The sequence below is a fragment of the Alnus glutinosa genome, chromosome 14, assembly GCF_958979055.1.
Source record: "Alnus glutinosa chromosome 14, dhAlnGlut1.1, whole genome shotgun sequence".
NCBI classification, from domain to species: Eukaryota; Viridiplantae; Streptophyta; class Magnoliopsida; order Fagales; family Betulaceae; genus Alnus; species Alnus glutinosa.
The window spans coordinates 20,900,305-20,911,437 of record NC_084899.1 but is presented as its reverse complement, the minus strand read 5'-3'; the positions used below and the strand labels follow the sequence as shown (position 1 = coordinate 20,911,437).

General features: G+C 36.3%; 1 protein-coding gene across 2 annotated transcripts; it reads right to left on the bottom strand.

Annotated features, from left to right (window-relative positions):
- On the bottom strand, positions 1-5,026 carry LOC133857713 (pentatricopeptide repeat-containing protein At4g39952, mitochondrial). Of its 2 annotated transcripts, XM_062293038.1 has the most exons (4): positions 2,427-5,026; positions 1,153-1,218; positions 874-1,032; positions 1-289 (listed from the first exon to the last, which is right to left on the bottom strand). In XM_062293038.1, the coding sequence occupies exon 1, from the start codon at positions 4,951-4,953 to the stop codon at positions 2,620-2,622; it is 2,334 nt and encodes a 777-aa protein (XP_062149022.1). In that variant the 5' UTR covers positions 4,954-5,026; the 3' UTR covers positions 1-289; positions 874-1,032; positions 1,153-1,218; positions 2,427-2,619. The 2 variants fall into 2 exon arrangements, with proteins under 2 accessions (XP_062149022.1, XP_062149023.1); XM_062293039.1 differs by lacking the exon at positions 1,153-1,218.
- Between the last annotated feature and the right edge of the window lie 6,107 nt (positions 5,027-11,133).

Genomic DNA, 11,133 nt, shown 5'->3' with positions numbered 1-11,133 from the left:
AGGTAGTCCAAGTGACTTCGTTATTTCTATTCTCATTATTATCCAACAATGCTCCACCAAAGGGCTTAAAATTAATTCTGCCAATAACAATAAATACATAGCTACAACATGGGCTACTGAAACAACTCACCTCAAAGTTAGCATTGAGAATGATGTTTGAAGCTTTTTCCAGCCAGTTGGTAAGATGCTGGTAACCGCTCATCATCTATTGGTAAAAAGTATAGGATGCAAGAATGAAGTCCATTCATTAATCTGCTGAGTCTATCTTTTGCTTTCCTCAATATTAACACTGCTCATTGCAAGAAAAGATATCAATGATAATCAGATTATGGTTAGATCTTGGAGCACAGTAGAAAAAGAAAACAAGCGACAAGAGGCATGCAGTAGCGATGTACACATGAAGAATAACCATCAATTTTCTTAACAAGGAAGAAAATGAAGTGCCACAATGATAGTATGCAGAAAAATACACTTTCAAATGTAATAAGTATTGGCATAGATACAACCATTGGGAAACAAAATGAAGATTATCTACACTGAGGATAATGAGAATAGTGGGTTCAATTTGTAAAAGAAGGGAGCTTCAAATTCTGGTCACAATAAAGGAAGCAGATCACACAAATTTTATGGATAGTTTCAAACTTCTATGGATGGATCTACATATTAATTTGTGTTGAATAGAGAGGCCAAAACAACAGAAAGACATACATTAGGGAAAAGTATGCCATAAACATAATTTGGTCACTAAACAATCAATATACCCAGGGGACAATATGATACTATTAGTCACTTAGAAAAAAGTAAACCAATCTCAACATTGTGACTTTTAATAGATTAACAACTAAGCTAAAGAAGCAGAAAAAATTCACACACCTAACATTCAACAATATTGACTTGCTCTCCCCAGGTTGCATGAAGTTCAACATTTACAAATCAATAGCAGAGATGACTGCAGTCGAGAGGTTGGATCTTTTTGCTTGAACTGCCACATAACTTATCCAGTTTCTACAGAACATCCTCTCCATAACCGTCCTAACACAAATCAAACAAAAATCAAAAGGCAGAGAATAGAAAGCATAAAAAAAGATAATTAAAAAAAAAACAGGTGCATGAATTAATTTTTTGTCATGAAATTGAAGATTTTCCACTCACAATTTGATTCAAGTGGATATAACAAGTTGAAAAATGTTACTCTCTCCAATAGAAACGAAAATCAAGCTGCAAAATGAGTATCCAAACAAAAATTTAGTGGGGAAAAAATGTTGCAAGCTTAAGAGTTAGACTCCCTCCACCTACCTTTACCCCAAGTGCGAAAGCACATTGAAATGGCCCTAAAGTAGACAAAAACCTCAAATCTCAACAGAGAAAAATATAATTGAAGATCATGAATTTGAACGCCTAATTTAATCTTTGCATCTCAAGTCAATCCAAGCATACCAAACAACAAAGCAGGATTTTAACATAAAAAATACAAACATATCACCCTTTACTCAAACTCAAAAAGATCAAACTAATCTTCACTTTTGGACGTAAGACACCATGTTCCTCTAAATAGAGGAGAAATAGAAATGCCTGTTACAACTGGTAACAGCTTACACACTCTTGACCACAAAGAATTGGTTCTCTGGAAAAGACATGGAAAAGTTATTGAAAGAAATTATATAACTTTTTTTCTCTAAACTATTGAATACAGATATTGTAGGATACTAAATTTTTGAGGATGCTGAGGAAGCACTTTAAAAATCTGCTCCCTTGAAAAGGCCACATCTATTTTAGAAGACTTGGTGTATATCTAACACCCCCACCCCCTTCTCTCTCTCTCTCGGGTAAGGAAAAGAACACAAAAAAAAAACATATGCCCAAACAAAAATGGTTCAAAGGAGGTAAAACTCAACTTAGTAAAGCAAATGAGTGCAGTGCTACTTGGTCCATGATCTCCAACGAACAGAGTAAGGACACATACAGTACTTTCAGCTATTTAAGGTCACCAAAATCATCTCTTCTGATGCGTGACTGGATAGTACTGGGGTAATTCTTTACTGCTGGGTTGCCCTAAGAAGTTGTTACAAAGTACTTTAATTGTCTCTGACAGATACTTCATCCCAAACACACTAGCAAGCAGTAGAAAGGCAATCCACAAAAAACATAGGCCCTGTGATAATTATTCCATCTTCCAAAGGAACCACGAGTTTGGTTTGAAAATGAACTTTAATGCAGATCGAAAAAATGAAAAACAGAGATAGTCTAGGTTTTCTGGAATCATATTTCAGTTTTTCTTTTGAAAAAAGGGGGGCTGCCCTCATTGCTAAAACAGATACCATGTAATAATGCACGTATACCACAAGAAAGGGGGAATAAAGGGCAGACCAAAGGCGCCTGGGGAGGGGGGTGGTTGAGGGTTAGAACACAGTGAATAGGAAGATTACCTGTGAGCCACAGTAGTACAACAGCAGTAATAGCCATTGGATCGAAGAAAAATTCAGGTCCATCTGGATTAACGTATTCCCGTTTCTGTCACTGGCCATCAGAATTGAGCTGGATCCTAAAGCTCCTTATAATTATCAAGTCCAAGGGTAAGAGAGAGATTTCCCAACAAGAATCAAAGGCAATTCATCTACCTTAGAGTGTACTCCAACCAGCTCTCTTCACCACATTCCTTTCATTCATCATTTCTCTCACTCTTTCTGCCTCCTCCCACCTCCCAACAGAACTATACATGTTGGATATCATAATATAGTACCCGTCATTCTTTGGGTCAGTTTCAATAGCACACTTGGCAACCCTTACTCCAGTCTCAATGTCATTGTGAATTTTACAAGCACTTAACAAAGCCCCCCACACCCCACCATCAGGGGAGAACGGCATTGACAGAACCAATGTTTCAGCTTCTTGCAGATTACCTGACCTCCCTAGAAGATCTACCATACAAGCATAATGCTTCAAGTTGGGTTCTACGGAATAGTCTTGCATTCTATTAAATAGATACTTCCCTTCTTCAACAAGTCCTCTATGAGCACAAGCTGAGAGAAGAGCAAGGAAGGTTAGTCCATTTGGTTTAACGTTTGATTTCTCCATCTGTTGAAATATCTCTATGGCAGATTTTGCATGTCCATGCATTCCATAACCTGAGATCATCACATTCCAAGATATAATATCCCTCTCTTTCATTGTGTCGAACAATTTTCTAGCTTGTTCAAGTTTCCCACATTTCGCATACATATCAACCAATGCGGTGGCAAGACATATATTAAACTCAATCCCTCTTTCGTTAATATAATGGTGAATCCTTTCTCCTTTCTCCAGAGATCCAAGATGAGAACAAGTCAAAAGCACTGTCACCAATGTTTCCGAGTTGGGCTTCAATTTTTCTGAAATCATTTTATCAAATAGCGCTACAGCCTCAGCATAATGCCCACTATGAGTATAAGATGAGATCAATGTGTTCCATGAGATAGTTTCCCTCTGTGTCCCATAAAATAATTTCCATGCAATATTCAAATTGCCACTTTTTCCATACATGCCTATAAGTGAATTGGTTACCAAGATATTTTCATCCATTGAACATTTAATTATATAGCAATGAAGTGAAAGGCCAAGATAAGTTGCTCCCAGTTGAGAACATGCAGAAACCACAGAGACCAAGCTGTTTGAATCAGGTACAATGCCAAGACGTAGCATCTCTGTAAACAATTCTATACACTTTGCTTCCTGTCCTATCTTACCATAGTAAAAAACCATAGTGCTCCAAGACTCTTTGTTCGGTTCAGGTACTCTACCAAAGAGCTTCTCTGCAAGAGTTAATAGTCCAAACTTGCAGTACATGGACAATAATGCGTTATGAACTGTCAGATCCAATACATAATGTCGCCTTATAATTAATCCATGAAAGGCTTTTCCTTCAGAGACACTCGTGGAATTACCAAAACCCAAAAGCACAGAACTAATTACAATTCCATCTGGGTGTATTTCACTCTCCAGCATTTCCCACAACAGACTTAAGCACTCAGTCATAAATCCAAATCTCGAATAAACGCCAACAAGCGATGTCCATGAGAGAAGATCTTTATCTGTTACTTCACAAAAGGAAAGGTACGCTTCTTCAGGGGTCCCACACTTGGAATACATAGACAAAAGCGAAGATTGAACAACTTGTGCGCACCCAATTCCAGTTTTTACCATTAAACCGTGTAAACATCTACCTTCTACTATACCACCCAGATTCCCACAAGCTTGAAACCCACCTTCCAATGTTCTAAAAGCCGGTCTTTCCCCATCGCCACCCGTCCTATGCATCTCACAAAGACGCTCCAAACCCTTCTCACTCTCACCGTTGTGCACATACCCAATCACAAGCGCGGTCCAACCAACCACATCTCTGACACAAATTTCATCAAACATAGAAGACGCATCCTGCATCTGACCACACTTGGCATACATATACACAAACGAAGATCCAACCGCGGAATTCCCAGCAAAGAGCCCGAGTTTCAAAGCCGACCCATGAATGTCGTTGCCATGGTGAAGCAACAACAACTCGGCGCACGTAGAAACAACCATCGGAATGGTAAATTGGTCAAGTGGGGTATCAGATGCTCGCATTTCGACATAAAAATCAAGGGCGTCCGAGTAATTGCCATTGGAGAAGTGGGATTTGATTACGGAGTTCCAAAGAAACGTGTCTTTGGGACACACCGAATCAAACACTTTGGTGGAAGAAGTGGGCTCGTTGAGAGAAGCGTAGAGAGAGACGAGCTTTGACGCTAGGAAGAGGTTGTTCGAATTGCCACTTGTGATGATGAGAGCATGGGATTGAAGGAGAGATTGAAGAGTTGAGGTTTGGTTAGAGAGGAAGCAGTTGAAGTGACAGTTAAGGTTGTTGTAAGTTGAATTTGTAGAGAAAGGGAGAAAGGAGGGAAAGCGTTTGAAGAGGAGGGTGGGTTTTAGACCGAGCATCGGAGCTCTCTAAACGGCTATTTCTTTAGACCAGCTGGGGCCTTTTGTTCCCCTTGGCAAGTTTTGCCGGTAGAGCTCAGATACATAGCCTTAACTCTGCTTTTCTAAATGTAATGCTCCAAGTTTTATTTGTGTTTATTGATTTGTGTTCATTCAAAAATGATTTTATTTTTAAAATTATTATTTAATTTATGATATATTACTATTAAATTTTAATTAAATAATAATTTTAAAAATCACAACATTTTTAAGGGGACACAAAAAAAAACCCAAAGAAGACTTGTAATATTACTCGTATTTTTGCTAGTTTTCCTATTGTATGCAAGAAAGAAAAAAAAGAGAGGAGAGGAGTTAACCTAATAGAAAAAATAATTTTGAAAGGAGAGAGAATGCTCGGTATTTTTTTTCTAAAATGAAAGGGTCTTGTTTGGTAGAATGCGATTAATAAAAAATGGAGTGGAGCGGAGCCGTGGAGGAAGGTAGTTAGTGTTAAAACTGACATACACCTTTATAATTGAAGTCTCACCCCAAAAAATCATGTATTAAAGTTATAAACAGGAACAGAGGCACGTTAATGGGTGAGGGTCCACAGTCACTCCAAAAAATTTTAAAGCTTTCAATTTTATTTAATTTTCTTTTTAAGGGTTACTCACGATGGCTCTGGTAAAAATAGAATTCAATTCAATCCCCCAAAAAATTTACTTTACTAACTACTACTATAATTTTTTTTTCTTTTTTTTTTTAAAAAAAAAAAAGAAGAAAAAAAATAAGAAGAAGAAAGAAAGAAAAAAATTGCCCTCATGCCTCGGTCACTACACGCACTTGAATCCAAAAAAACAAATTCACGCATCATGCAGATGCAAAAATAAATAAATAAATCAGCGGTCAATAGATCTTCTCCAATATGGCAATACAATGTCAATAAAAAAATGCATACTACACAAGGAAAGATGGAGCAAAATTTACTTTTCAACAACTCAAATTTTCCTCAAACCTCAATTCCACTCTGTCACCCAACCCAAAGAAGAAAAAGAAGAAAAAATACTTGTAGTCCAGCTGTCGTAAAAATACCGAGAGGCCAGATACCTGAGAAAGAACGGCTTTGGTTGGGCTTTATATATAGAATAATGATTCACTGCTACCTAAAGATACAATTTTTCACCACCTTGCCTATGTGGCAAGGTGGTCCCCCACTACTTTTTGAATTTTTTTATTTTTTAAAAATAAATTAAGGTGAGGGATCACCTTACCACATAGGCAAGATGGTAAAAAGTTGTATATTTAGGTGGTAGTGAATCATTACTCTTAATATATATATATATATATATATATATATATATATATATATATATATGAAAACAAAAATAAAAGCAAGAGGGAGCTCCTTAGTAACAAGGCCTAAGCAATAAATAAAAAATATTTGAATAAAATACAACCAAATGATTAAAAATTGGTCGAAATTTGACCCAATCCAATTTATTTTTGAGCTAAGGCTAAGAGCGGCACAGTTAACTATAAAATATGGTAATGGTGTCGTATTGTAACACACCTGAGTGTTACTTAAGGATATTTCTTGTAATTTTTTATAAAGAACAATGTATTCAATGGATGAAGGTTGTATTGAAAAATCAATGGAGATGGAGAACTACAAGTATGATCTATTTCGAAGTAGATCGGGACTCCTATTATCACTAATCTAATCTCTAAAGCTAAGACAAGAACTTATCACTTCGCATGAGTATTTCATTACAGGAAGTAACCTTTTATACAATTGTCCTCAACCCAAACTAACTAACTAAATTGTAACCATCAGCCCACTTGCTCAGTCCAATTGCACTAACCAATTCAACTACCAGCAGCCCATGGCCAACTACACTTAAACCTGTTACACGTTTGCTTGCAATCGTTCGCATTCGTCCTCTTAAATCTGTGATGCAGATCATATTCTTAGGACGACGTCGTATGTTCTGATCTTGCTAATAAAAAAACAATTACAAATGGTACGAGTATGTCCCATCTAATCAAACGGTCTTCTGAGGATGCTGTAGATGTATTAATCGGGAATAACTTCAATTAGGTGGTGGCAAAAATTAGGCATTTTTTTACCTTCCAAGGAAAATATGACACATAAGTATGGAACCAAAAATTCAAATAGAAACAAAACAAACGACTACTTTTTCAACGCATGCTAAAAAACAAAACACCCTTTGTTCTTCAACCTTTGTTAGTTCTCTTGACCGGTGAATCGTCGCCCAAAGCCAAACATTGCTGCTGTCCAATCCGAACGTTGCCTATGCTACCCAGGCTCGAGCGGAACGCCGCCAATGCTGCCCAAGCCCGAATCGAACGCCACCAACGCTGTCCAGGCCCGAACCAAAAGCCGCCAACGCTGTCGACTCCACCGGTCGTTGCCAGCTAATCGAAATGCTGCCCAGGCCCGAATGCCGCCACCCATGCCGCGCCAGGACTTCTGAGAAAAACCCATACCGATTACTCTCCGTTGTAAGATTTTATCTGTCAGTGTTTTCTATGTTATCTTTCTCTCATTTTCTGTCCGTCTCTCTCTGGATTTTTTTTTTTCTCTTCTAGTAATTCATCTTCAATCCTGATTATGAGAGGCTTTGTTGTATAATCTAAAGGAAATAATTTTTATTTTTATTTTTGGTATAATTTAAAGGAAACAGAAATGCTAATATACACACAAGGTGTATGATGAAATGCTTCACCCACATCGGTGGAGGAGCAGTGGTCTAGTCCGAGTGGACAGGCGGGCGGAGGGACTGATTTGGGGCAAACGGTGAACCTGATTTGGGCAAATGGCGTTGGCGACAGCTTTGATAGCGTGGTCCAATCCGGGTAGTGATTTGGTGACAGCGGACGGACAACCGGTGGACGTGCGGACGTGAATTGGGGCAGTGGGTTTTTCTTCTTCTTTTTAGAACGCAAAGAAGTGAGTTGTAAGAGGGATTTGATACTTCAACGTCATTTCATTTTTTTGTTTATAGCTATCGTGTCAAGTGATTATTAGGAGGCATGAACCCATTGTTTTCTGTCACTGCCGTATGGAATGGGCTCTGGTATTAATTTACTGGGTCTTGTTGGAGGGCCCTACAATTTGGAAAAACAAAAAATTAGCATTAGCATCTATAAGAATCAGAGGTAATGTGGTATAATTAGTGGACCATCAAATAATTAATTCTGGAATGGGGGAACAGTCGAGGTGGTCGCTCTCACTTGACTCCAGCACTTATCAAAATAATAATAATAATAATCATTTAAAAACAAAACGATTCGAGCTGTCGAGCACAATGAGAAGTAGAACAAAGACAACTTCTCATTGATAACATCGTTTTGAGGTTTTTTTTTTTTTTTTTTCTTAAAAAAATTATTTTATGTTTTTGTTTGAAAAGTCTTTTAATGGGATATAAAAAAAAAATATAAAATTTATATTTATATTTTGAGGAGTTATGTATTTTGAAAAATATTTTATATTTTTGTTAATATTTTGGGTGGTTGGTTTTTTTTTTTTTTTTTTTTTTTTTTTTTTTTTTTTTTTTTTTTTTTTAAAGATTTGGGTGGTTGGGGTTAAATAGAGTAAAGAAAGATTGGCCACCCAATACCCATGCGGATGTGGGTTGTTCAAAGCAGCATGAGAGTCAGTGAGAAGTTCATGCCTTAGTGCATTAGTGACCGTAACCTTTGACTAGCACTCTAGGAGTAGGAGTAATGTGAACCTTTGACCATTTAGACCGAGATATCCATTGATCTTTATTGATGAAATATATATTATATTTCTATAGTTACCTTATAGCACCAGTAGCAGTTACCTTATATTGGTTCTCTTCCCTATATTTAAAGAAAATTTCATGAAAAACATCAAAAAAACCTCTCACAGCAGATGCCCTATATTTAGATGAGGGAGTTGGGAATGAATAGTGATTTTCTATGTATACATGTCTACTATTCATTCCCTATGTATTATTTTAATATAAAAGAAGTATAATTAATTGATATAGGGAAGAGAGAAAAAGTAGGAAAGAGAAAAAATAATAAAATAAGAGTAAAAAAATAATATTTAATTGATATAGGGAAAAGTAAGGGAATCTATTGTGGGGTATTTTTTTATAGGGAAGTAATAAAAAGTAGTTTTATTCCCTAAATATAGGGAAAATGGTTAAAAATCTGCTACTAATACTCTTAATGGATAACCATGGCCGAGCTAGAAAACTCCCTCAAACACAACCATAATATATATTAATTGATGAAATATATATTATATAATATATATATTATATTTTATTTTTTAAAATAAATCCTAAAGTTAATTAGGGATACATCTTATCAGATAAATAAGGTGTTCAAAAATTATAATTTAGAGCGGCAAAAGATCGTATATTTATATATATTGGCTTGAAAAAAATTACGTCGCTTTCATTTTTTATTGTTATTTTTTATGAATGCGTTGCTTTCATTCTGGTTACGTCATTCATTAGGTATTATTCATGTGAGCATCCAGTGGAAAGTAAAAAGCACAGTCAAACTCTCCCAGATTCTACTAAAAAAACAAAAAAAGGGGACTCCCCAAGATTCTTATTATATAGTCAAATCTAATTTACAGTAACTTTTACGATATTAAAAAGAATGAAAAGAAAAAGAAAAAAAATTGACTATTCCATAAAAATAGTCATTCAACCAAACGGGGTCTTAGTAATTCCCCCCCTTAGGCCATCTCCAACAGATTTGCTATTTTAGCTAAATTAGTCAAATTTGACTTTTTTTGCTTTTTTTTTTTCTCCAACATAATGGTTATTTTAACCATTTTTCTAAACACATGGACAGTAAATAGCCAACATTAGCTATTCACTGTTCATGTGTTTAGACTTTTTTTTTTTTTTTTTCTCTCTCCCTCTCCGATCGCTCTTTGTCCCTCTCTGTCACTCTCCGTCCCTCATCTAATATTTTCTCAATCTCCCACTCTCTCTCTTCATCCTTCCCGGTCCTGATGCCCAACAAAACCCTCTGCCCCTCTCGTCCTTAGTGAGTGTTGTTCGGGGAGGATGGAATATGAATAAGTGGAGGCGGATAATATCCGTTTTGCATACCCATATCCATATATCTTAAAATAAAATAGTTTTGTTTTATTAAACTAAAAAATCATTTTAAGGAAAAGTCGGTTTTATAAATCTCTTATAAACTTAGAGAAATGATTCTTTACCACCTAAATATACAACTTTTCACCACCTTGTCTATGTGGCAAGGTGGTCCCCCACTTTATTTTATCTTTTAAAATAAAAAAACTCTAAAGTTAGTAGGGGACCACCTTGCCACATAGACAAGGTGGTAAAAAGTTGTATATTTAGGTGGCAGTGAATCATTACTCATAAACTTATAGACTTTTTTTTTTTTTTTTTTCTCTCTCCCTCTCCGATCGCTCTTTGTCCCTCTCTGTCACTCTCCGTCCCTCATCTAATATTTTCTCAATCTCCCACTCTCTCTCTTCATCCTTCCCGGTCTTGATGCCCAACAAAACCCTCTGCCCCTCTCGTCCTTAGTGAGTGTTGTTCGGGGAGGACGGAATATGAATAAGTGGAGGCGGATAATATCCGTTTTGCATACCCATATCCATATATCTTAAAATAAAATAGTTTTGTTTTATTAAACTAAAAAATCATTTTAAGGAAAAGTCGGTTTTATAAATCTCTTATAAACTTAGAGAAATGATTCTTTACCACCTAAATATACAACTTTTCACCACCTTGTCTATGTGGCAATGTGGTCCCCCACTTTATTTTATCTTTTAAAAATAAAAAAACTCTAAAGTTAGTAGGGGACCACCTTGCCACATAGACAAGGTGATAAAAAGTTGTATATTTAGGTGGCAGTGAATCATTACTCATAAACTTATAGACTTTCACTGCATGATGACATGTTTTTCGTGTTAACTCACTATAAGTCAATTGTTGACCTGAATGTGAGTCACTGAGTGTTATGAATCTTATAATGAATCTAAAAATAAAATGAAGTAAAAAAAAATTCCTCAAACGTAAAAGGTGTCAACTGTCGGTGTAATTCCCACGAACTCTGACCGTCGCCCGTTCCGGAAAGGGGAGCTGAACCCAACGGTGAACCTGAACGTAGAAAAACAAGTAAAAGTGGAAGACAGGCCATTCTCTCACTCTC

Coding starts and splice junctions, on each gene's coding strand:
- LOC133857713 (XM_062293038.1), bottom strand. CDS start 4,953: ATGCTCGGTCTAAAACCCACCCTCCTCTTCAAACGCTTTCCCTCCTTT.